This window comes from Chionomys nivalis, chromosome 10, assembly GCF_950005125.1.
Source record: "Chionomys nivalis chromosome 10, mChiNiv1.1, whole genome shotgun sequence".
Lineage (NCBI taxonomy): Eukaryota > Metazoa > Chordata > Mammalia > Rodentia > Cricetidae > Chionomys > Chionomys nivalis.
In genome coordinates this window covers 26,470,832-26,498,610 of record NC_080095.1, presented here as the reverse complement: position 1 = coordinate 26,498,610, position 27,779 = coordinate 26,470,832, and the positions used below count along the sequence as shown (strand labels likewise).

The 27,779-nt window shown below is 46.0% G+C and overlaps 1 protein-coding gene across 8 annotated transcripts in view; it reads right to left on the bottom strand.

Annotated features, from left to right (window-relative positions):
• Positions 1 to 27,779, bottom strand: part of Ttc7b (tetratricopeptide repeat domain 7B) — a 215,232-nt gene that overhangs the window by 148,018 nt on the left and 39,435 nt on the right. For all 8 annotated transcript variants that reach the window (XM_057782135.1, XM_057782137.1, XM_057782136.1 and 5 more), the window contains one exon: positions 9,476 to 9,606. In XM_057782135.1, the coding sequence (XP_057638118.1) occupies positions 9,476 to 9,606 (131 nt within the window). The remainder of the gene's footprint in view (positions 1 to 9,475; positions 9,607 to 27,779) is intronic.

Below are 27,779 nucleotides of genomic sequence, written 5' to 3'. Positions count from 1 at the left end.
ATCTCTTTCCCAGTAGAAGGGATCAAGCTTGGCTTTTATATATGCCAGGCAAGCACTCCACCACCAAGTTATACTTCCTGCCCCAGAAAAATAATTTTGTTCACATAATTCATTAAAAGTTCCCCTAAAGTTAAATACTAAGTTTATTATATTTACTATATTGCATTAGTATGTGTGTATAAAACCTATACACATACAAGGGAAAAGGGGGAACAATTATTCTTTTACCTTCATATTTCAACTTTATATTGTAACTAATGACACATGACACAGATGTTGAGATTAGTATATTCATGCTTTCTATTTTGACTTTTCATCGATTTTTATTATATTATTATTTTTAGATTTAAGATTCTCAGTTTCATTATATCACCATTTTCATATTGCTATGTAAATATGCCTGACAGAGAGATGTATGGATAGAGACAGACAGACAGACAAAGATATAGTTGAATGCCTACTTTTTATTTGTTTAGTTTGGTGTGATTTTGGTGATGAAGACTATGGCTTTGTAGAAAGTTCAGAGGTCAGGTTGTACAGGTCTTCCAACGTGATTCGCTGACTTCAAGACATGTTTTGGCTGTTCTGGCTTACCTGAAATTTCACATAAATTTCTGAACCTTCTTCAAAAAAGTGGATCATATTTTGATTGTTACTGGATCCGTTTCCAGAAAGTTGCCATGTTAACGGACTGTGAGCTTCAATCCATGAGTATGAGGTGTCTTTTCAACTGCTGAGAAGTCCTTTTCTATTTAACACTTCTTGCTACATGAATTCCTATGAATTTTAGTCTTTTGATGTTAGTAGAATGCTCTAATTTTAACTTTATAACCATTCCTTGTTAGTGTACAGAAACACACGACTGTGTTCTAGTCTTTATATTCCACAACTCTGTTGAATTTGTTTATTAGTTTCAACAGATTTGTGCATGTGGATTTTACGTTTATACAATCGCATATCTGGCAAGGAATTTCCAGTCTAGATGTCTTTTATTGCTTTTGCTGGCCTAAACACAGGGAAGAATTCCTAGTAACATATCAAATGAAGTAATTAAAAAGCTAATTTTCTTGTTTCAGATCCTGGGGGAATATACACTATTCCCAGGCTGAGTAAGTTCCCACCCATCTTTAGACTGTTGGCTGTCTTTTCCCATTAACCACGAAAAGATATTGGGTTTTACCAAATTCTTTCTTTGAATCTATTGAAACAGTTTCTTTATGTCAACATGCTTCCTGAACTGTACACCTCTTAGTCATGGATATAATCCTTCCTAGAGAAACTCCTCAGCTTCCAAGAGGTTAATCTTGACAAATGTATCATAAGTTACAAGAGCATTTAATACACCTAACGGCCATCATAGCTTGGCCTAATCTACCTTGTACATGTTCTGAATACTTACAATAAACTACTAATGTAAATTCATTTTGTGACAAAGTACTGACCAGCTCATGTGACGTACTGGACATCTGTGCAAGAACATGCTGGCAATGCGGTGCAGAGTACTCAGGTGTCAGCTCCTCCTGAAGCTGATCTTGACTTCACACTGGCCCAACATTATTCTCTGGTTTCAAAGTGGTCTTCCCACACCAAAGTGCTCCTCGTGCTGGCTGAGAGCCTGATCCTCTTGAGGTGGCGAGGTTCCTAAGGATGTGTTCTGCAGCTTCTCCATTAAGGCATCCTGGTGCCAAACTGCCAAATGTGGGCACCGTGAAGCCAAAGCCACCAAATTCTGCTACCCTCTGGGGCTGCAGCTTGCCCCCTCTTTCAGTTGTGTCTGCGTCAGAAGGTCCCCCACTGCCTACGCCAGTGTTCTCAGCCTTCCTAACACTGAGACCCTTTAGTGCAGTTCCTCCTGCTGTGGTGATCCCAAATTATAAAATTATTTTTGTTGCTACTATATAACTGTAATTTTGATACTATCATGGATCACAATGTGAATCTCTGTGTTCTCTGGTGGTCTCAGATGACCCCTGTGAACGGGTCATCCAACCTCTAAATGGGTTGCGGCCCAGAGGTTAAGAACCGCTGGTTTAAGGTTTTCTTTAATTCCCTTTTACAAGTTGGAAGCATAGCTGGATGGGGTCTTGCCCTGAGGGCACCACCCAGCATCAGGCTTTTCTTTAAACTTTCATCTCCTGAGCACTGGACTTAGCTCCATTACACTTCCTAGTGCTCCTTTTCTCCTCAAACTGGACATTTTAAATTTTTTCCTTGCTCAGCTTGTTCCTTTTCATCACAGGTCTGAGTAACACTGAGCACTAATAACCACACGGCAGAGTCAAGAGTAGGCCGCTTTGAGATCTCCTCTGCCAAGGCTACTGATCTGAACTTTCTCCCTTTAGCCACTGGCAGGTTTTTTTTTGAGGGGGGGGTGGGGACAAGGGCAGAAAGCTGCCACATTATCACCAAAATATCACAAGAATGGTCTCTCAGCCACTTATTAATATTCTCCTCTGAAACCTCTCAAGGCAGGCCATCAAAATCTACACTCTCTCAGCACCACTGTCTTCCACATTCCTAGTAAGCACCACTTAAAGCACTCAACTGCTTTTCTAGTCCAAAGTTCCAGCATCAACATTTGGCCAACAAAGAGCTTGGTGGGACCTGTCACAACAACTCCGCCCCCAGTACCAATTCCTACCTTAGTGCTCCACTGCTGTGAAGGGAACCATGACCACAGCAACTCTTACAAAGGAAAGCATTTGACTGGGGCTGGGGCTGGCTTACAGTTTCAGAGTCCATTATAATCAAGGCTGGGAAGACGTGAGATGAGGTGCATGGTGGCCAGGTGTGTGGGCATGCAAGCAGGCATGGTGCTGGAGAAGTAGCTGAGAGTTCTACAACCAGATCCACAGGCAGGCAGCAGGAAAGGGGAACCACCAGGCTTGGAATGAGTTTCTTGAAAGCCCAAAGTCCACCCCAGTGGCACATTTCCTCCACACAGCTGCTGATACTTCAAACAGTGTCACTCCCCTGGTGACCAAGTGTTAGAATCTATGAGCATATGAGAGTCATTCTCATTCAAACCACCACAAAGAGGCATTAAAATTTGCAACAAAAAATTTAATAATATTCACTATATAAAACTGAACCCCAATCTTGATTTGTAAGTTAATTCTTTTGAAATATGGAAGTGTAGAAAACTTCTGAAGTCCTCGACGGGGTCACTCCAGCATTAAAGTTTTAACCATAATAAAACTCAGCGGCTCAGAGTATGTATTGCTCTTGGAAAAACCCAAGTTTGCTTCCCAGAACCCACGTCTGGGAGATAACAACTTGCCTACAACTTCAGTTCCAGGAGATCTATACTCCTTTCTGGCTTCCATGCACACTGCACTTCCATGTATGAATCCACACACAGCGACAAAGAAACATAATTAAAACAAAAACAAAGTCATTAAAACAAAATACAATACAATAGAAGATTACACAGCAATAAAAAGAACCAATGCATGCTACAACACAAACAGATCTGGAGAACATTATGATAAATTAAAGAAGCCCGTCACTATAGATCGCACATTATATGACTTCATCCGAAATGTTCAGAACATTTATGGAAGCAGGAAGCTTAGTGAGAGCTCAGTGCTGTTAGAATAGATAAATGAGGAGTGACTGCTGGCGGGTACGAGGCTTCCTTTGAGATTGAGGAAGATACCCTGGGACTAAATCCTGGAGATGTTCACACAGCTCTGAATACAATCAAAAATGTTGAAGGCATTATTGTGTCTGTAATCCCAGCTACTTCAGGAGCTGAAGCAACAGGATGATGAGTTCAGGTGCTATCCTATCTCATATACATTAACAGATAAAAATGAAAGTCACACAGAATCATCCAATTAGAATGGATGGACATATTGTATACAGTGTGTAAATCATCTCTCAGCAACACCATTTCCTCACGTACTGTGTGTAGAGGGCTGCACGTACTGCAGAGCAAGTGTGTAGATGACAGGGCAGTTTGTAGGAGGTGACTCTTTCCTAGCATGTGAGTCTGGGGGATTGAACTCAGGACTTCTGGCTTGCCAGCAAGTGCCTTTCCCCATTGAGCTATCACACTGGTCTGACATTAGTCTTTAAAATAACAACAACAACTAAGCAAATATGGGGGAAATGTCAATTCCTTTAATGATTTTAAAATGTAAAGTAAGCATGCAAGACACTATGTTCACTTTGAAAATAATTTTGCAATAATTTGTCAAGAGGAAGAGCAAGGCTCTGTCTCCGGCTTGAGCTGTAGATGTTGAAAGGTGTGAATGTTGGCTGATAGCCCCAGGACATGGTAGAGAGAATGGTAAAGACATCCCCACTTCTGGGAATTCGCCCTTAGAAAATATTGTGTAAAGCAAGGGAAAAGCTGCCTGGAGGAAGTTGCCAAGTTAGCCCCAATAGGAAGACATTAGCTGAAATAGTATATAACTATGAAAGTGATATCAAGTTTAATAACAAAGTGAAAACAAGGCAGATAGGAAATGTTTTACTGGCCGGGAGGCAGGGCGCACACTTGGAATCCCAGCAGAGGCAGGTGGATCTCTGAGTTCAAGCTAAACCTGGTCTATGGAGAGAGTTCCCAGGACAGCCAGGGCTACACAGAGAAACTCTGTCTCAAAAAACCAAGAAAAGAAAAAAGAATACTTTACTGTTTGGAAGGAAAAGGCATTATAGCAAGGCACAGCCCTGAACACAAGTAACGGCTCCTCTCAGGTTACTGGACCTGTCTGGAGTTCTAAGAATGTAGTGGAGGACACAGGTCTAGGGAGTCAGATGTCAGGCTCAAAATCATAGGTGCAAGAGCAGAGGCTGGCCAGTTCCTTTCTGGACATTTCCCTTAGGAAGTGTTCGTGTTCTGGCCTGTGCTCTAAGCTGGAGTGAATGATGGAAACAGACAGCGAGGAGGACATTGTCTCATGGCTGTCTCACATTTGAAAGCCACTTCAGTGGCTTATGTGTTTAACTCAAGCCCTGCCTCTCTCGGCAGCTTGAATTCCAGCTTGAATTCAAGACACACAGTGGCCTTGATCTGATCCAGTTTTGGATCCGTCTCACTCAGCTGTGCCACTCAAGCTCCCTCGCATGGCAGACATCATACATAACTCAAGTCATGACCTGTGGTCTCTGAGTAGCTAATTGAGGAAAAGGAATCTGGGCTGGGCTCTGCAATACTTGGGGAACTGGTGTTGGGCTGGGTTCTGCAATACTTGGGGACCTGGTGTTTCTTCTCAGAACTTTAGCACTAGAATGGCCCCTAAACAGGTACAGATGCCTTGCAATGTAGCTTTAGCTTCTCTTCCAAAACCAGGTGTGAAGAAATGAACTGTCAGTGGAAAGCAGAGCTCACCCTGGCCCTGCTCCTGCTCTAGAATGCTACCAGCTGGCCAGGCGGTATATGCAAAGCCCGGAGACCAGGATGACTTCATGTGCCAAAAAGCAGGGCTTGGATTATGACAGCAAGGATGAGGTCATCTTTATCTATATCACTGCACCACCAGAAGGGCCTAACAGAGCAGAAAACTTTATTTACTGTTGGCACTCTGCCACTATCTGAATATAAACTAATCAAAGCCACCATATGTCACTGTTAATACTATTTGCTTGGATTTGATTAGTCTGATCAAATTATTTTACACACAATATTTGCTATATTTTATTCTCTTTCAGAAAACAAACTATCAGAGAACATCATTGGTCCAGATCTCTATAACCTTAATTTGACAAGGACAACCCTAACCAAACACTGAACACACAGCTTTCATTGACTCATCTCCCTTGACCCTGCCTTCACATTTGGGGCCAGCACCCAGCTACCTGGCATCCCTCCATCCCTGGGAATGCTGGATCTCAAACCCTTTGCCATTAGACAATTCTAGTCCTACTAGTCTGCTGTGAAAACAGAAAGTGAAGCACAAATAAACGAACAGGCCAAGTCCATCTGAGTGTAAAGAACAATCCAGAACCCAGAAACAGGAAGAACAGGCTCAGTACAGACAGAGCAATCACATGACCCCAAAAGGATACTTTATAAACGTGTCTCTATGTTCCTAAGTAGACAATGTGCTTGTAATAGTCCAGATTTTCATCTAGACACCTAGACCGTTTAAAGGTTGTAATGAACACTATGCTAACATCTGCTGTGTGCTAGCAATGCACTGGAAAATACTATATGGCAGTTCCAACGGCTGTTTACAGATGAGGCTACAGGACACACACAGGCTAGGTGGCATGCTCAAAGTTCCCCAGCTAAGCCGAGTCTTGAGCAGGACTCCAGCGCCAACTCACTCCGTTGTGCTGCTCTGCTGCCCCTCATAGCATACATCAGCAGACTCAAGAGGAAGGCAAGCTCAGACCCCTTTCTGAAGTGCCATCCACTGCCCCTCCGTACAGCTCCTACATGCATGAACAAAAAGACCAATTGCAGGCAGATTCAGAGAATGGCAGAGCCTCAGATTTGGAAAACTGTTAGCCACTACAGTAACCTTAAGAGTTCTCCCAAAGCTTTTCTGTTAATGAATGAACTTAAGAGCCAATTCTTATAAATAAAATGACAATAAATCCTGGCAACGAGCAGCTGCCTCACCGTGGGATGGCAGGAGGGCAGGAGAAGCCACTGTGCACTGCCTCTGCCCAGATCTTCCTGGGACGACTTGAAGGGAAGGCACTATTTGTCCCAGGCCTGCCCAGGCTTTTACTCCCCCCAGAGTCAACTTCTGTTCTCACTCCAGCAGGACTCTTTAAAAGTTCAAAAGCAAGTCAACTGAGTTCAAACTTTAAAAACAAATAAGGTCAATGAAACCCTAAACTCCCAGGCAGCCCAGTTTCCCCAGTTTCTAGACTGCCCAACATAAAACGTCTTGAGTACCGACTGCAGTCAAAACAGATGTTCGGCTCGGTCAACCTCCCTCCTTGCTCAAGTCTGGGCAGGTCCAAAGTTTCCATAAGGAAATGGTACTGAAAAATCAGAGCCAGAAAGAGCCATGCAGAGAGGCTGAGATTTGATGGAGGCAGGAGACAGTGCTCGCCTGGGATTCTGGGGGTCGAGGTTCTCACAGTCCAGTACTGTGAAGTGCTTTCTACAAGTGGGTGTGGCGGGTGTGGCAGGTGGGAGGATGACAGTTCAGTGCCACTCGGCGGCCTTGAGATGAACTGGTGAGTTGAGCCCTGTACTGGGTGTCAGGAAAGAGCTGGTTTCTAATTGGCCAAACTTGCTGGATGTCCCGGGGCCTTAACTTTCTTTTCAAAACCTAACTCCCTTAAACCAAAACAGAAGGAAGTGGGGAAGAGGGAGGAAGGGAGGGTTCTTTTGAATTCCGTGGCTATGGATTCCCCTGCTGTCCAGCTGAAGAACACACCAGTAACCAGGGAATTACTACAAAAGGCAGGAGACCCCATCTACCACTTCCTGTGTCACTGCAGATATGTGACAAATGGATCCCTCTCTCCCTGCCAGGGAAGGGCAGCTCCACAGTGGACACGTAGATGGTGAGCTGAGAAATGAAGGTCTCTGATCAAAGCCAAAATATACGGTCAGCAGCAGAGCTCAGTTGGGACAAACTGGGTTTTCTACAGCCATGTGCCAGTCAGGGCAGGTCGGCAGGGGAGGAACACAGTCTTCAAAATCAGCCTGCACCATCATTTCCGACAACAACAAAATTCACTCCTCACAGAACCTTCCAGTGGGACAGCATACTGGCCAGAGAGTCACATCAACCTGAATTCCCCAAACCTCCCAAAACCTGTGTCTTACAGTCATGGTTAGTTAGGCCCAGGTCAAATGAGTCTCAGCAGCTCCCAGCCACTCCTCGGTTTCTTCTTTCCCTGCTCCGAGACAAGGCTGTCTCTCCCCACACCCATGAACACACTGCGAGATGATTTCTGTAAGGCTTAGGTAAAGGCTCAGGTAGTTCCTCTACCCTCTAATCATTATGGAAAAACACAGTCTTGAAAGCTCATGGAAAGCAAACCTTCCGATCACTTTCAAGTCTTACAAGGTTGGTTATTGTTTCCAACAATCCCACAGGTGCATATCGGTCCAGCTTTGGTTAGACCACGGGAAAGTGCCACAGAAGAAATGGTGAGGACTGAGTGTCATTACAAACTAGTGACACCAAGAACCTAGTATGTTCCTGGATCCAGACTGTCTTTATCCATGTGACCTTCCCGCCACCCGGCTCCTGCACAGCTAGCTTATGCCCCGAAATAATTACACGGAAACTGTATTCTTTTAAACACTGCCTGGCCCATTAGTTCTAGCCTCTTATTGGCTAACTCTCACATCTTGCTTTAACCCATATTTAATAATCTGTGTAGCACCACGAGGTGTGGCTTACCAGGAAAGATCTTAACCTGCGTCTGTGTCAGGTGGGAGAATCATGGCGACTGCCTGGAGAGGAGAGACATGGCATCTGACTCACTGCCTTCTTCCTTCCAGAATTCTGTTCTGTCTACTCCGCCTATCTAAGCTGCTGTCCTATCAAAGGCCAAGCAGTTTCTTTATTAATTAACCAATGAAAGCAACAGATAGATAGATGACACTCCCACATCACCTTATAGAGTTCTTGCAAGAACTTCATGAGGCATGACTACTTGTATGAGCCTTTTATAAATAGGGAAACTGAGGCTGAGCTGTGAAGGAGTTTAGTAAAGAACAGACCGGAAAGACAGGGATCCTTCTGAACAGGTAAGATGGCCACCTATCCCTGACCACATCCCTGACCCCATTCCAGACCCCCTCCCTAGATCCGACCCTGGCCCCATCCCTGGCCCTGACCCCATCCATGATCCCTTCCCTAACTTCATTTATGACCCTGTCCCTGACCTCATCCATGGCCCCATCCCTGGCTCCATCTCTGACTCCTTCCCTGACCCCATCCCTGGCCCTGACCCCATCCGTGACCCCTTCCCTAACTCCATCCATGACCCTGTCCCTGACCCCGTCCCTGGCCCCATCCCTGGTCCTATCTCTGACTCCTTCCTTGGCCCCATCCCTGACCCCATCCCTCCTCTAGCCTCCTCTGCTTGTGTGACATTCTTGTCAGCTGCCATTTTTCCTTCCCCTGAGACAGACCAAACATTTGACTGCTATGGCCTTTCCAGAGAGTCTCAGGAGACAGTCTCTATTCCAGAAAGACTAGTTAAGAACCTGGCAAGCCTCTACCATACTATCAAGGTAAAGCTGCCCAAACTGCAGCTAAATACCTGCTGGTATGAAGATCACGCAAAGATGAGTCTACACCAGGAAAGCAAGAGTGGCTGGCCAATCCCACTGTCGTACTTGCACAAACGCACTGACCCACTTATGTTCATAGATGCCACACCTATGACCATTTTCTCCATAACATTCAGGAATGCAAGCAGAGCTCGCATGCAGAGGCAGACATGTCAACGGTGTTCCAGAGGTAGGCTACAGCTACCCATAATCCCACTCGGATGCAGAGCTGGGGAGGAGACCAGCTGGAACGAACACACAGTTCTTACGTACCCTTTCGATCTCCTGGAGGTACAAGAGTGCGATGTCCCCAGCTTTCTCGTAGCAGGTGATGACATCCTGCTCCCGGTCCACATGGAGATTACTGGTTGAGGATGACACAGGCAGCTTCTCTAAACAAAGTCCTAAGAGCAAAGCAAAGTCAGAAACCGGATGAGCTGGTTTTCATGGGACTTAGTTTTAGGTTTTGGAGGGCCAGAAAATGGTCTGTGCCATTAGAGGCTGATGGAGAATTGGACCCTCTACCCTGTCCTCCTTGAATTGAGAAAGGGCCTCCCTGTGCAATACTGGCTGGTCTGGAACTCCCTAAGTAGACCAAGTCGGTCTTGAACTCACTTACGTCTCCCTCTGCTTCTCAATTAAAGGCATGTGACGCCACACTCTTAAAGACAAATGGAGCATCAAAATGAAGCACCAGGAGGAACATTTATAGTGGCAGAAGAGGCCACTCACAATACACAGCCGCCTATTTCAGCTTGACGCTCGGTGTGACCTTGAGAGTGCCCTTCACCATGAGCTCTTCAGTCCTGAAGACTATGAGGGTCATTTTTACACACCAGCATCAGCAGGCAATGGGGTGCTAGGACGTTTGAACGATTATTCTGGGTGTGTCTGTAGGTGTTTCTGGACGAGAATCACACTTGGGCTGCCTTCCCTAAGTGGGTGGGGCCTCTTCTAGTCACCTGAACAGAACAGGACAAGAGCTAGGATGGAGCAAAGCAAGGCCTTTCCTGCCTGAACACCAGCATTGGCTCCTCTTGGCCTGGGGCCTGCTGGCTCTCAGACTGAAACCTATGCCACTGGCCTTCGGGTTCCCAGGCCTTCAGAATGGACTAGAAGCACACCAGCAGATCCCTTGGGGTTCTAATAGTCAACTAAAGGTCTTACCTCCCACTGACCCTGTCCCAGGAGGGTCCTAACTAATACAAAGACTCACTTAATGATGCCCAAAGCTCTTCAACAATTTTTAAAAGTGAGCGAATCTGGCTGCTCTTGTTTACAGCTTAAGCGTCTCCAAAGGCCTTTATGTTAAAGGCGTGACCTCCACAGTGGTGCTACTGGGAAGACATGGAATCTTTTAAGAGGTGGTAGCTAGTGAGACATCTCTGGGTCACTGGGGCATGCCTTGGAATAAGTTTTCAATGCTCTGAGGGAGCATTACTTAAAAACTAGGAAATCTTACCACATTCAGACTAACACTCAGTTCTGGACTAAAAGACAACCCAGAACATTGTCTGGAGGGATTTTTCTCATAGAGGGGCAAACAACTCTTTGCCAGAGGAGAGTTCAGGATTGAGATGTGCGAAAGCATGAGAGGCTTAAAAAATACAATGTGAGAATGAGCAAACTTTTTTTGGTTTTTCGAGACAGGGTTTCTCTGTAGCTTTGGAGTTTGTCCTGGAACTAGCTCTTGTAGACCAGGCTGGACTCGAACTCCCAGAGATCCGCCTGCCTCTGCCACCCGGGTGCTGGGATTAAAGACATGCACCACCACTGCCTGGCAAGCAGACACTTCTTGAGCCCAGTGTCCACCAACCTTCAATTGGTCTAGAGAGATCAGTCTTCAGCCACCAAAAGGCAGTGGGAGAAGACACGGTGGGGATGGTGTGGCAGGATTTTTACAATAGGAGTTCTGCTGCCTCAAGTGCCCTATATGACATGATATACATTCCAGCTCATCTCAAAGTCTGACTGCAAGCTTGCACAGGCAGCATTTTACCAGCTGAGCCAGACCCCAGCCTTCCAAGTCAAACCCTTCTCTTCCCACTCCTTAGCTGGCATCTTTCAGATTTAACTTTATTATTTATTTTATATATTTAACTTTATTAAATTCTAATATTTATCAACTTTTCCTTTCATGGATTATACTTTAGATATTATAACTAAACCTCACTGGTAAACACAAAGTCACCTAGCTTTCTCCTGTGTTATCTTCCAGGAATTTCACAGCTTTGCGCTTTGACACTTATGATCTATTTTGACATAACACTTGAGGCCTATGGCTGAGTTTTTCTTCTTTATTTTTCTGCATCTGTACTCAGTAGTCCTGGCATTAAGACTGCCTTTGTCAAAGCCTAGTTGACTTGGTTGGATGGATCTAGCCTTTAGCCCTGCTCTGTTCTACTGACTTACCTGTCTGCTCTTTTATCAGTATTATGCTATCGTGATCACAGTATATTATTCTGATATCACTAGTGAGGTGTAATATACATGAGATAAAATTTGCCTGTTTCATGTATTCAATTTTTTTAAAATAAATTCAAAGACTTTATAATTTGTGGTAGTTTGAATAGGAATATCCCCTACAGACTTATGTGTTTGAATGCTTGGCTCATAGGGAGTGGCACTATTGGGAGGTGTGGCCTTGTTGGAGGAAGGACTTTGAGGTCTTACATGCTCAAGCTATGGCCAGTGTGGCACACAGTCTCTCCCTGTTGCCTGCGAATCCAGATGTAGAACTCTCAACCCCTTCTCCAGCATCATGTCTGCCTGCACGATGCCAAGCTTCCTGCCATGACAATTTTGGACTAAACCTCTGAACAGCAAGCCAGCTCTAGCTAAATGTTTATAAGAGTTGCTATGGTCATGGTGTCTCTTCACCCAAACTAAGACAAAATTTGAATTTAGAATAATCTCATCATCCTCAAATGCTGTTTTCTGCTCAGATAAAGTCAGTTCCCAGTCCTGCCCTCAGCTTTAGACTACCATCAGTCTACAATCTCTATAGCTTATTCCTTCTGGACACTTTATGTAAATGAAGTCGTACATATGGCCTTTGGGAGTTATTTCTTTGCATGCATGCTTCCCAGGCTCATCCAGGATATAGAAAGTTTCAGTGCTGTTTTATTGTCTTTCTCTTTTCACAGTATTTTCACTGCTCGACAGGCTGCATTTTCTACCCAACTGCCCAGTGCAGACGCAGGTCGTTCCCACTCTGGCTACTATGAACAATGCAGCTGTGAGTATTCACGGACAGCCTTCCTGTAGAGAAATATTTTAATACTCTTTGGTTGGTATATAGGGGTAGAACTGTTAGACCACATGACAAGTTTCTTCTTAATTTTTTAGTTGCCAAACTGTTTTTCTAAACTAGCTTCAGCTTTCTGCATCTGGCCAGCCATGGGTGAGCATCCTGTCTCCACAGATCTGGCATTGCTACTGTCTGACTTTTACACAGTGTTGCCCCAGAGGGCAGGGAAAGGCATCTCATTGTGTTTAGAGTCATTTCCACGACCACTGACTCCAGCCGCCCATCTGTTCATGTGCCTATTTGCTATCTACATATCTTATTTAGTCAAGTGTCTTAAACAGGGTTACTAATTTTCCTACTGACCTGACAGTGTTTGTACATTCTAGACATAGATGCTCGGATTTGTGATTTGGGAATATTTTCATCCTATGAATACTACCACTACTTCTTCTCCTTCTCCTCCTCCTCCTTCCCCTCCCCCACCGCTCTTACATTTTTTAACAGGGCATTTGCCCTGGGTGGATAGAGATCAACCATGATCTGTTTGTGCCACACAAACAGGACATTTTTTTAAATAGCAGAAATAAACTTTGATGAAATCAAATGTATCCATGTTTTCTTTAATTGAACTGAATTTGGGCTAACAAGGCTTTGCCCTGCATGTTCCCCTAGAATTGGATGTTTTCTTTAATTGGGCTGAGTTTGGGCTAACAAGGCTTTGCCCTGCATGTTCCTCTAGAATTGGATGTTTTCTTTAATTGGGCTGAGTTTGGGCTAACAAGGCTTTGCCCTGCATGTTCCCCTAGAATTGGATGTTTTCTTTAATTGGGCTGAGTTTGGGCTAACAAGGCTTTGCCCTGCATGTTCCTCTAGAATTGGATGTTTTCTTTAATTGGGCTGAGTTTGGGCTATCAAGGCTTTGCCCTGCGTGTTCCTCTAGAATTGGATGTTTTCTTTAATTAGGATAAGTTTGGGCTATCAAGGCTTTGCCCTGCGTGTTCCTCAGAACTGGAACCCAGAAGTGTGACCCACACTGCCGTCAGTTTTACACACACTGCAAGGTACAGACTGACCTGACTTCTTTGCGAGTAGACCTCCAGCTTTCTAATTCCACATAACTGAAGATTTTCCTTTCCCGATGAGATGCACATTTGTGGGAAATCATATGGGCACCAAAGCGTGCATCTCTGGACTGTGTTCTGTTACAGTGATCTGTGTACACTCACACCGATGCCTGGTGAGAGCCATCACACTCACGGCTGGGAGAACTGAGGGCTGCTTGTGGGACTCTGGAAAGAAGAGGATAACTCCACACTGGAGCCTGTTCTTTCCTGAACTCATTCCTCCATGCCTTTACTGATTTTAGTCTGTCTCTTTTTGTATAATAAACAGTAAGCAGAAATAAGTTTTCTGAGTGTGAGCTTTTTCCTGCAATCAATGGTCTTGAGAAACACTGACAGGCACTAGAGAACATAGCTGAATTCTTCTGACTTTGTCACAATGTGTTCCTGACTTAGTTGCTCTTATACGTCTTTTGCTAGAAGAGAATGTATATTCTACTGTAAGGTGGAATGTCACACTAAGGTTGGTTGGGTCAAGTCAACACACTGTGCTCCTGGCCTTCTTTCTCTAACTTACTGATATGTCTTCCTGCTCTACATTTACTGAAACGGTGGTATTGAGTCCACCATAACTGTGCATCTTCCCATTTCTCTGTGAAGTTTCATCAGTTTTCCTTCATATATTTTAAAGCTCTGCTACTGGGCATATAAACTTTAGAATTGTTATTAAACCTTTAATAGATTGACTTCTTTGCTTCAACACCACCTTTGTCAACTTTAACCCAGTTCCTCCAATTCTCATTTGGTTAATGTAGCCATAGCAGATTTCTCGTCCCTTTTCCTCCCAACCTACTGTGCCATTATTTTCTAAACTACTTCCTATAGTCAACACTCGAACCTTCCTTATTTTCCATTGTGATGGCCGATTAGTTTTAAGTGTTTGGAACATTTATAGTCAGCCAAACATGGTGACACATGCCCATGATCCCAGTACTCTGGAAGCTGAGGATTATGCACATGAGGCCAGCCTAGGCTACACAGTGAGATCTGTCTCAAAAGACAAACAGACCCCCACAGTAACATTTACTGAAGTTTGTATTTGTCCCACATGCCCGTGTTCTGTTTCTTTCTCCTCTATTTCACTAGCGTATTTAGCTCACTTGTTAACTTACTAGCAGAAATGATGCCTGCTGCTCTTGGTTTTAATTGTTGTGATCTGTTTCAAATGACTTCGCATACTCTGAACAACCCTCATAACCTTCATAACCTGTCCCCTCATCGCTAGTATTTGTATTAAGTAGTCAATTATATTTTAAAGAAACTTAGTCTTCTATTTTCAGCAATATAGCTGGGCTCTTTTATGCTAAACATTCGTGTTGATTCATATTTCCTTCTGGTGTCTTTTTTCTTCTGCCCAAAGTAATTCCTTAAATATATTTGTGGGATTGTCCTACTACTGCTGATTTCTTAGCTGCATTATGTCTGGGAGATGCGATATTGATATTTATCTTTGGAGCTATTTCACTGGGAAGGGAATTGAAGGTTAGTAGCTTGCTTCTCCCTTGTTCTTCCTCTAAAGATGCTGCTCCACTGAGTTCTCACTTACATACCTTCTGAAAAGAAATTCCATTTCTCCCCCTTACGTCTGTTTGTAACGGCGTAAATGAATGTAGACAGATTGTAAAAATATATACAGCTTTAATGGGGAAATAGACTTACAGAACGGGCGGGGCTTATCCCTACATCTGTTAATTTATATGGTTCTTTTTTTCTGGTTTTATCACTGGGCAGTTTGTATTATGAAGTACTTGAAAGCTTCACTGAATTCCTAGAACTGAGTGTTTACAATTTTGTAAAAACTCAAAACTCTGTGGAGATGGTTTAATGGGTAAAATACTTGCCATGATCCTTAGTTCGTATGCCCAGAATAGATGTGGTAGCACTTGCTGTGATCCCAGCACTCCTGTGCAGACAGGAAGCAGAGACAGGAGAACCCCTGTGGCCTGGGGCCAGCTCATGATATACATAGTGGGAAAACAAGAGACTGAGTCTCATGTAGGATGGGAGGCAAGAACCCACATCCAAGGCTGTTCTCAAACTTTTACATGTGCCCTGTAGTAAACACATGTCTGCACCCATACAGATCACAGACACACAAATAAAAAAATTAAATTTTCAATTCTAAGTTTTAGTATTTATTCACAGTCCAAATCATTAAGTAGCCTCTTCCAGTTCTGCCATAACTTCTTAACTTTTTTAAAGAAAATGTGCGATAAAAAAGAATAGACTCCTCTAGGCTGTGGTGATGTACACCTTTAACCCTAGCACTTGGTAGGCAGAGGCAAGTAGATCTCAGAATTTGAGGCCAGCCTGGTCTACAGAGTTCCAGTACAAGCCAAGGCTATACAGAGAGACCGTGTCTCAAAAAAACAAAACAAAACAAAAAACCCAGACTCCTCATTGACACAACAGCCTCAGAACTACTAAAGGCAAGTGAGCAAGTGCTTGGTTTTCAGGTTTATCTCTACACATTCACTAGCACTAAATTAAAAGCCACGGGAGGGGGGAGGGGGGGAAGGGAGAGAAATTGTTCCACAGTCTGGTCTTTTCTTGGATAAGAAGCAACCAAACAATGTAAGAGCTAAAACCAGTAGTTAAATACATGGAGAACCAAACCAATACCCCAGAATATGTTAGAAGATTAAGAAAAATTGACCCCACTGGTTGATATCATGTTCCTGCAGGCTGGACTCTGGCAGCTAAAGCCCATGGCAATTATCAACCTATCCAAAGACATGTCAGAGCTCCGAAACCAAAGAAACACCTCATCTGTTCAATACAGCTTGATGATCCTTGTATTTTAGTAGGTTCCAAAGAGCCAAAGCCAATCCTCTGGGTCTACAAGCAGAAGTCACACATGGCTAGTAAGGGTATTTAACCAGCTCTGCAACCTGCCCTCCACAGCAGAGGAGGCACACACAGGGCTTCGGATGGGATCATGATCTAGATAGCAAGTCTGTAGCACCTAAGGTGTGGACTGCATGAGTCTCCCTTGGCCTGCGGAAGGCCCTCATGGTGTCGAAATAATGGTGGCTTCTCTTTCCCCCAACACCATGCCTTTCATCCTACATGCACTGGGCATGTATCAGAGCACAGGCAGAATTCTAGCACTAACTCAGTTCTAGAATCCTTAGGTATCTGACAAAAGCTGGGCGTCTGGACTGGCACATGATTTTCAAGTGCCAGGGTCACATCAGCTCTGTCTGAGAGGCAAAGTCCTAGGTCAGGGCCCAGATTGGCTCCCATTAAAAACTGAGATGAAGCCTTGTCAGTTTATCAGTCACCCTCAGTAGTGTTTTCAGTGACTCCCCCCCCCCCAGAGAAATGCATGATCAAAAATGGGGAGGTGGTCAGACTTGCTAAAGGGCTTCTTATGATGCCAACACCTTAGTAAGATCTCAGTAATACCTGCTTCTCCAAATCAAGCTGTATGCAAAAGGGTAGAAATTTAGTGTGTATTCATCTGTTCTCTCAAGACTAGGCACTACACAGAAAAGCCGATGAGGTTCAGTAACACAGTAGCATCTTCTCAGCTCTGATGAGAGACACTTCTAACTACACCCTAACAAGGTGGGCAGCATCATGGCAGAAGAAGAAAGATCATGGGGGGACAAGAAGCAAAAGGACCAAGTGCATTCTATTTAACTAGAGACCTTGGCCCCTTAAGAGCTGCATCAGCACCTTCCGAGGTTGGTGCCCAATGATCTAATCATTTTCCATTAGCTCCCATATCTTGACATTCCTTCATCGATGTGGTAGCACTACCACCCTAGGAACCAGCACACAAAGCTTTTGGGGGACACACTCAAGCCACAGTCAAATCATAATAAAATGCATTTGACAACAAGACCAGGTTTAAAGCATTAATAATAAATGACTGACCACATTGCTGTGTTTCAAAAACACAGAACACCCACTCAGCCAGTCTATAATCCATCTCCCTGCTACCGGACAAAGTTCCACAGAGGGATCAGGATCTGGCAGGTCCTTCTGTGAACTCGTAATGATAAAATCATTTGGGTTATACATCCCTTGCTCTCAAAGCTCTTACACACACACTGGCTATTTAGTAACACTCAGCAAGTAATATCTGCACCTAAATATGTGGGGAGAGAGAGTCTCCAAGGAGTTACCTGACTTGCCCAGGTGCTGGAGAGGAAGCCCCACACTGGGGGCCACGCTCTTCCCAGGCTGTCCAGGGTGTAGTGCTGAAAGCTGAGGTAGTACAAGGGGCCAAAGGGAGGAAACTACCGGAAGACCAGGGGAGGGAGGACACTACGGGAAGACCAGGGGGAGGGAGGACACTACCGGAAGACCAGGGGGAGGGAGGACATGACTGGAAGGTCAGGGGAGGACATGACTGGAAGGTCAGGGGGAGGACATTACTGGAAGGTCAGGGGGAGGGAGGACACAACTGGAAGACCAGGGGGAGGGAGGACATGACTGGAAGGTCAGGGGAGGACATGACTGGAAGGTCAGGGGGAGGACATTACTGGAAGGTCAGGGGGAGGGAGGACACAACTGGAAGACCAGGGGGAGGGAGGACATGACTGGAAGGTCAGGGGAGGACATGACTGGAAGGTCAGGGGGAGGACATTACTGGAAGGTCAGGGGAGGACATTACTGGAAGGTCAGGGGAGGACATGACTGGAAGGTCAGGGGAGGACATGACTGGAAGGTCAGGGGAGGACATTACTGGAAGGTCAGGGGAGGACATTACTGGAAGGTTAGGGGAGGACATGACTGGAAGGTCAGGGGAGGACATTACTGGAAGGTCAGGGGAGGACATTACTGGAAGGTCAGGGGAGGACATGACTGGAAGGTCAGGGGAGGACATTACTGGAAGGTCAGGGGAGGACATTACTGGAAGGTCAGGGGAGGACATTACTGGAAGGTCAGGGGAGGACATGACTGGAAGGTCAGGGGAGGACATTACTGGAAGGTCAGGGGAGGACATTACTGGAAGGTCAGGGGAGGACATGACTGGAAGGTCAGGGGAGGACATGACTGGAAGGTCAGGGGAGGACATTACTGGAAGGTCAGGGGAGGACATTACTGGAAGGTCAGGGGAGGACATTACTGGAAGGTTAGGGGAGGACATTACTGGAGGGTCAGGGGGAGGACATTACTGGAAGGTCAGGGGGAAGTCTAGTGGACAGGGTGCTGGATAGCTGAGACTCAAGCTGAGAGCAACTTGTCCAGCCTTTGCACTGCTCTGTTTAGGTGGGACTATAGAATTCTCCCCTGTCCAGCTTAGATCTGAGAGCCCCCGTTCTTTTCTGGGTATAGGACTGACCCACGCTAGTCAAGGTTCATTTAAGTAGGTCCTTCTCAGCACCTTGCACTATGCCTGGGTTTGATGTGCAGTTTCTGATCTCCATAGCTACCCTACAAGGAAGGTGCTCATAGAACTTGTAGATATGATTGGAGTTAGGACACCACAGCTAACAATGATAACATCACCTTGCTTTGACCCTGTTCCCTGTAACTACAAAGCCCTCTGGCAATTCTTTTACAGAGCAGCTAACAGCAGTGAACTCAATGCCCAATCCCTGCAAGGCAATAAAAATGAGCTTCAAACAGAATCCTATGAACCAGTGCTGATTTTCTTTCCCACCAAGAGCTGCCCCACCTCGAGCAATCCAAACCTCCAGGACCACCAGGACCACCACATGTCCCAGGCCTTCTGTGTTATGAATACCACCGAGACAATACCTTGTGCTATAGGGCTGAACAGTCAAATTGATATTTTGATTCTTAAATGCCACATGGACATGAACTGAATAACAATTTCTCAGTTATATGATGCATAAAGCTATGAATGTAACAGAGATCCTGTGAACTACAGCATCAGCCATTGCTCTCTCGGTTAGCTCAACCATGGCTGGGGAACTCAGACAGGGGAGGCACATCCTGAGGCCGCTGTGACCCGAAGGCGGGGAGGAGTCAGTCTTTGGAACTGGACGTACTCAACTTCAGTATAAGTCCATGTCTCTGATAACCCAGCACCACGGTGTAGGCTTCAAAGGCAGTAAGACAATGTTAGGGGATCTCAAGTTCCAAAGTGGAAAGGAAATCCAGGAAGAGCCTGAGACTCACAGGCAAAGTCATAGGAAGGCAGCTCGCCTGGAGTTGCTGAACTCGTATGCTTGCCTCTAGACTCAGGGTTCCCACAGGTATCAGGTGTGTGGGGGAGGATGAGGTATGCGGGGCATGGAGAGGGGACACGACATGGAAACACTACATGGGGGGGATGAGGGAAAGGAAGCTGTCAGGGGTCTCCTGTGAGGTTTCTGTCAACCCACAGCTTCTCTGAGTTTAAGTGGCTCCTGGCTGGAAGCCATGGCAGACCCCTTTGGGGGACCACCAAGAACTGTTTTCCTTCTAGGCTCAGCATATCCTTCTCAGGAGCTAAATACATGTGTATACCATGGACACACACACACAGACACACACACACACATAAGCACACACCTCCAGAAGTGAAGCCAATCCTGGATTCAGCATTTACCTGCTAGAGCAAACACTCTTTCAGTGAATGTTTCTTCTCACTTTATAATTCTGCAAGCAAATGAGATGCTAATTCAACCTGAAATACTCATGAAACAAGAGTCTGTGATCTGAATTTATGCTCTTTTACGTTTCCATTTAATAACAATATACCAATATGTATTTAACATATAGCAATAATAACAGCTGTTGAGTGCTACCTGCCAGTTCTCTGAGAGCTCCATGACAGAGGGACTGGGCCTTGAGGTGACAGAAACTCATCCAAGATGATACAAAAGGACAGAGCTAGGGTTCAGCCAGCCAGTCTGAGTGCATTCCATTATACTTGTCTCTGCCGCGAGAGTCTGTACGCATTGACCTAGTGCTAGAATGGTCAAGGACGTGGGTTGTGAAGGCAGGCTCCTTTGCTCATGGCACACAGATGACATTAAATGCATGACTGCTAAATGAGAGGCAGAGGCAGGCAAATCTCCTTGAGTTCGAGGCCAGTCTGGTCTATAGAATGAGTTTCAAGACAGCCAAGGATACACAGAGAAACCCTGTCTGAAACAATCGTCATAATAATAAAAACAAAAGCATGGAAATGATGAAGACAGGGCCTGGCACACAGCAAGCCCCCAAGAGTGAGCGGTGACTGACACCGCGTGTCACTACTGCCCTAGATAACAGCGGCTGGAAAGGCTCCAGGCGGGAGCGTCAAAGCCTTCACTCTGATGCTTGTCAATGTTTAAACAACAGCTTGGCCGAGATACTGTTCAAATATTATAAAATGAACTACAGTATATAATTCAATGGAATATCACCAGATAATTCCGGAGCAGCTGATCACTATAAAAAGAAGCCGCCATCCGCAGCTCCTTCCTGAGCCCCCTCAGACCCTGGGACCACTCACCGACTTTCTGTCTCTACAGATGTGCCTTTTCTAGGCAGCTCATAAAAGTGGAATCATATGGGATTTGATCTTTTGTGTCTGGCTAGATTTAGCAAACTATTTTCAAGGTTTGCAGTTATTTAGCAAGTATTCCAGCTTTATTACTTTTGAAGTTGGGGAGAGATGCACAAACACAAGATTAGCCCCTTACGAGCTGCATTTGGTCCAGCACCGTATGATGACCACGATTCATTTTTAAAATCTCATCCCTTCTGATTGCCAAATAATATCCTACTGTGTAGAAGCTTCATTTCCTTTATCCATTCATAGACTGCTGAATTTTGGATTTTATTTCCACTTCTTGTTTATCCAGAGTCCTGGCACAAACCTTCAGGCACTGTTTCTCACGGGAACCTATGCTTTCATTTTCCTGGCTACAGAGCAAGTCATGGACTAGTAGATTATGTTGGCCAACTCTTTTCTGTCATGCTATTTTAAAGGTCTGTTTGAAAAAAAAAAAATCATACCTACCATCTAACTATAGACCTTCAAAATACTGAGGCAAAGGGGCAGGGCTTTGGGCAGACAGCTGGCTTCGAACCCTTGCTTCTCCAAACAGCTGCCCTGTGAGTCAGGGGCCTGCTGTCTAATGTTTTGGAGACTGTTTCTCCTCACATCACACAAATGTGCTGAGTGACATTTGTGCCGGTGACAATGTCAGTGCCTGGCATTCAGAAAACACTCAGCCAACCGTTATTACTCTCGTCAGCAGCATCTTCCTGGTACCAGTGACAACTCCCTTCCATTTTCTTTTCAGGAATATCTAAAAATACAGGACAGCCTCAAGCAGAAAGTACCCATCGCCCACATTCGAGCCCGTCAGAGTTAAGGGCGATTAGCACAGCTGCCACAGACCCCTGACCCCAGTGTGAGGCCTCATCACTGTGGCTGGGGCTCATGTGTTCCCAGAGAAGACTGGTCACACTGGGGACTCTGCAATGCAAAATGGAAGCAAGGGCGACAGTGACCAGGAAACACGTGCAACTGTTCTTGCCTCGCTGCACAGACTCCAGAGAGCAGCAAGGAGATGTGCTGTCCTAGCTGGGATGGAGTCTCAGAGCAGCCACTTGTAGCGGAAGGAGGAGGAGACATTCTTCAACCATGCAACAGGGCAGGTAAGACATCAGCCATAAAGTCACCCAAATCTGAGCTTGCTGACCTGAGTTTGATGCCTGGAATCTACACGGTGAAAGAGAACGGTCTCCTGCAAGATACCCTCTGACCTCCGGACATGTGCACACACAGACATGCACATACAAAGGCATTAAATGAATTCAGAACAAGACACCTCTGCAGACTTTCACTGAGAGCGCTGTCCTCAACCTTTCTATGAACCGAGTTTCTGCTGCCTCCAGAAGGAAAACCAATGAGAAGTCGAGAGACACAAGCGACATTAAATATGAATGTAGGTCAGTGGCAGCGAAAGGACTCGCTCTCCTTACAGCATCTAAATATAAACAGGAAGCTCTGACCAGCACCCTGAGAGGCGTGGTCCATTCCATACAGCAATACAGCATGCAGCCTCCCAGCACATGGGAATCGTGACCCTAGAGTGGGAACGGGAGGGGAGGTAAAGGGGGTGGACAGCTCGCGAGTAGTTCTCCACCCCATCAAGGCCAGGCAGCACCCCCCCACAAGTCCCGTTCCCCATAGCCGGCTGGCTTCCCACCATAGCAAAGTCCACACAGGAGCTCTGCAGTGACACACTCCTGCCTCCACACCCACCACACATCGACTTCCTATAAACAACTTTCTTTTCATCGCCCAAAGTGATCTCAAAGCTTCAAATGCAGAAAAGCAGCTTCTCAAAGAAAAACAATGGAGCCTCTATGGTCCCTGCCCCCTCGGGAAATAGGGAAGCATATGCACGGGGAGTTTAGGCTGTGCCCAGGGTCTCACAGGGTATTAGCAACACCCACCCTGATTCTTGACCCCAAGTTTTGTACTTTGGTACCCGTTTGGAACACAGTCCCCAACAGACCAGAGAACTGTCTGTTCTATAGCTTTGGGACCTCACCTAGAAGGGCATGGCCATTTGCAAACATGCAGTTCCTAAAACTTGAAATTCTGTCTTCAAAACTATCAAGAAATGCCTGGCCTTCCACAGGGGCATCCTTAACTTCTGGAACTTTCTACCCAGGAGGATACAGGGCACGACTCCTGCTAAGACTCTCTACCCTGGCACAAAGGTCCCTGTGCTAACTCCGTCTTTGCTGAAGCTGTCCCCAGAGCACTGGCAGCAGTCTGGTCCTCCGCCCAAGATGGGTAGATAAGTCTGGGTGTGACCTGGCTGCACAACGGCAGGCTGTGCAGCTTCCTCCTAGACAGGCTGTGTGTCCCTCACTAAGTTCTGGTTAACAGAGACACCAGGCAAGTTCAGCTTTCTCCTGGCATCACAACTATGCCAATCTCTGAGACTGCAAATGCTAACTCGGTCTGGAGGGCACTATATTAGCCTGCCTTGTGGCAGGGCAGGGACCATGAGGAGCTAAGACATGAGCGACAAGCAGATACTAGGAGTGGGGTGTGGAATGCACCTGGAAGGGAGCAACTGCGCACACAACACTGGTTCCTATCTGAGCCTTGGCAGGGTTCCTGCGACCCCTGGTGGCAGCTGCCATCATGCTGCAAAACAACCTCTGACTGCGGTAAAAAGTCGAGTCTGACAGATGTGGCCCCCATTGACTTGCTATGGAATTCTGGGTTCTAGGTTTTTAGTGTGTCCTGAGCTCCAAAGTGCCCCCAATATCCTTTAAAAAAGGAGAATAAGAAGGAGGAGGAGGAGGAAGAGGAGGAGGAAGAGGAAGAGGAGAGGAAGAGGAAGAAAAAGAAGAGGAGGAGGAGGAGGAAGTAGTCATCTGAGGGCTGGCTGCACTGTTTAGGAAAGGCTGTTTTTCCTTCCCCCATGTAGGGTCTACAATGGTTGTAAGTCTGCTCAATGCACCTCACAGCAACCAGGACCAGCCTCTCTGTCAGTAAGGGCCTGCGATATCATGGTGACATAACAGTGAAGAGGCAGACTGATGGATCTATACCTACCAGCTCTCTAAAATGGGGACTCTATCAATGCCAGTCTCTAGGGTAGCAAAGATCAACAGGAATAAGAGGCAAGGGCTTAGAGCACGCTCGAAGGATGTTTTACAGGCTGTAACCATCACCAGTAATCTGGTACTACACCCCAGAACCTGTCTGTCTGGGAGGCTGCAGCATGCTCTGCACGGCAGTTGCCATCTCTGCTGGGCACTGGGCAGGGCACTGGGCAGAGACTCAGCTTCCTGCACCCTCCCCGGCACTCTATGGACAGCTACACTCCGTGCCACACAGCAACACCCTCATTTTCCACAGAACAGCCGGTGCTCTGCTTCCGCCCCCAACAGAGCTCAGAGCTCTCCAAATATGGGTGTGTGTGTGCTTTCTTCTTTTCCAGAGCATCATGAATATCTGGGGGAAGAGGATGAGCACTAGACATGCTCTAGCAGCCAAATGAGACTAGGAGGGGTTGTGATCAGCAAGGCTCACACTCAGATCCAATTAGTGAAAACACAGGAGCCAGGCCAGGTGACAGTCCACATCAGACCAGCTCTGTACAAGCCCAGGGCCCTACAAGATCCTAGAAGGATGGAGCTGACTCCCAAGAACAAAGTCCTGAGTGACTAGCACACAGTGCCGGAGCCACTGCACTACAGAAGTCCTTTAGCCTAGCAGGCCGAGAGGCAGTCCAGACTCTGAAGGTGACTGTGGACAGGAGAGGAGCTACAGACAAGATTGTGTGCTTTAAAGCTTGCCGAAGGCCACGTCTACGTTCATCTAAAGTAGACAGGATTTCAAACACACTGGAAACTTCGGATTAAACAACCTGGGTCTATCTGAGTAGTGCACCCCTTCATGCCGAGGCAGTTTTCATAGACAGTCTCATGCGGGGACCCTATGTGGCAGACTCTATCCTTGCTGCAAGCAACTTAGACAAGCCCAGCCTCAATGCCCAGCCTAGAGCATGTGCGCACGTATTTGCTGATTCCATGAATTAATTAATTATACAATCTATTGGAGAGAGGCAAGTGGCAGATGTAAAATAATCAAACAAAAGTTGAGTGCCAAACTAGACTGTACTAACCATAGAGGAAGGATCAGGAGTGCGGGGCAGAGTCTATACGCAAGAACAGTGTCGCTGAGGCTGGACCCAGTTCAGGGTAGCAGAATAAGACCAAGTTGGAAGAAGAGAAACCCAGTTAGGGAGTGGGCCCGGAAGAGGTGAGGGCAGGTGAGTGGGCGGGCAGGCAGCCTGGAGAAGAGGGTGGGTGGACACAGCAGGATATGTGGCCAGCCTGGCCATCTGGGAGCTACTGTCCACAAATCTAGAAAAACAACAAGTGCCTACATTTAGCAGAAAACTCACTAACAACCCAAGCTTTGAGTTTGGGAAAAAGATTACTTGTTTGGTCAAATGTTACTTTTCCAAGATCCAGTTTAAATTTCAGTTTGACTTGTCCTGCTTGATATTCAGGTCACTGTCTGTGTGCTGCCCTCATATAGAACATCAGCTGCCACAATAGGAAATACTGACGGGGGAGTTCCGTGTCACGAGAGCTCCGGGAGCACTTCACCTACAGACAACCATTACTTCCTGGTAGCACCAAGATCAGTCCTTGTTCTCCTGTTTCCCTGAATACTCTGTGTGAATGTCAGGCACCCTGCCTTACCCGCAGAAAATCCTTTAATCCGACCAATAAACTAGTAGCCTAGAAATCCTTTTAGGTGCTCAGGTTCCCGGGACAGCACCCCCAGGTGATCAGAATTCACCATCCCAAATTCCAGCCGGCAACTTCCTGCAGCCCAGGAAAATGCCCCTCCTGTGCAGCCCAGCGGCTCCAGTTGTTCCCTGTGTAGTGGACTGAGCAGCCACTTCCTCCTCCCCGCACTCACTCCTCACTAGCACCTCACACACCTGCAGCTTGTCCCCACCACCTGCTGCTTCTCTTTCACATTCCTCCCAGTGTCCTTCGAAGGTTTCCCAGTTCTGACCAGGACGGTCTGTCCGGGCCTTGGTGCAGCCCTCTGTACTTGGAATCCAGGCTTTGGCCCTATTGATGGTATCGGTCAGGACCAATGAGAAAAAGCATGCTAGCTCTTTGAAATGAAGGGAAATTAATGTTTGGAACTGACTGCAGAAGAGATGAAAGGAGAAAAATCACATGGTTCCCCACCCCAGAACCAGCGTCAGCAGGAAGTCGCCGCATCACAAAGCCTGGAAAGGCCAGAGGGAGGAGGTGGAGTTGAAAGAGCCCAGAAAATGGGGGTCATTGTGTGGAAATTAAAACAGAGAGGGAAGTTTCATTTGTAGGGAGCTGGACATACGGTGACTTTAATGTCATCCTACCCAATGCCTTCCAGCAGTGCCTCCTGGTGGCCAAAGCCAGGCACAAATCAACTGATGAACCCAGGGAAACAGTAGAAGTCAGAGCCTTTGAAATAAAGAACACGGGGGAAGGGCCCAGGGCCAGCTCATGGTCTCCCACAGGCCTTCTTCTCTACAGTCGTTAATTCCTCCCGATCTAGTCTTCACCCTGCACCAGAAAGATACTATTCCTTCCTTATACACCCATTCAAGCCCATTCTTCCTCCTTAAAATCTGCCAATAGCTGGCAGCTTCCTGGCAAGAGGAGAAGGAGAATCTGACCGCTAGACTGACACTGTCAATCAATGGCATGTACAGGAAGTGCTGTTTGCTTTGACTGTGATGTGTATTGAGTCTGCTTTATCACATGGGGCAAGTCACTACGCAGTTTATCCCTAAAGGATGAAATACAGAGTATCCTTGAAGCTGTCAACCCTGAAAATGGAACCTGCTAGAAAGCCATGGTTGTTTGTCACTAGTGGCTCTGTGCTCCTCTGAAAAGACGCCATATAGCTGGGTATATGGTGCCATATAGTGGGATGGTGCATGGCATTAGTTCCACCTACTCAGGAAGCTGAGGCAGGAGGATGGAAATTCAAGGCTAGCTTGGGCAACAGAATGAGACTGTCTCCGAAAGAAAGTCAAAACAAACAAAACATCACAACAAACCCCGACATGACAACAGATGTCATATAGAGAGAAATGTAGAATGTGGGTAAAGGCTTTAAAAATCTATGGCAATAGAGTAGCAAGAGATTGCATTAGCAATCAAAATCCTTTTAAGAAGAAAAGCCAAGGGGGCTGGAGAGGTGGCTCAGAGGTTAAGAGCATTGCTTGCTCTTCCAAAGGTCCTGAGTTCAATTCCCAGCAACCACATGGTGGCTCACAACCATCTGTAATGAGGTCTGGTGTCTTCTTCTGACCTGCAGGGATACATGCAGTCAGAATATTGTATACATAATAAATAAATAAATAAATGAAAAGCCAAGGCCCATATGAATGATGAAAAAAGAAGCAACGCCAAAAAGCTGAAGCGGAGGGCATGCTCCATAAACCTATCTTCTGACATCAGCAAGGGCAAGCTCAGCACATGGAAGGCACGGGTGGCCTGCATGAATCCTCAGCAAGAGTAACACACCAAGCCCAGCCACACAGAAAACGATCAGACACCATGACCACTTGGGAGGCATCCTGGGAATGCAAGACTGATCTAGCATATGCCAATCACTGTACTAAGAGAATGAAGTACACAAATTACATGATCTTCATAAAAGGAAAAAAGTGCCTTGAATTCTCTAGCACAAGTAAAAAAATTTTTAAAAATCCAGCAAACTAGAAATATGAAAAGTCCTTGGAGTTGATAACATCAT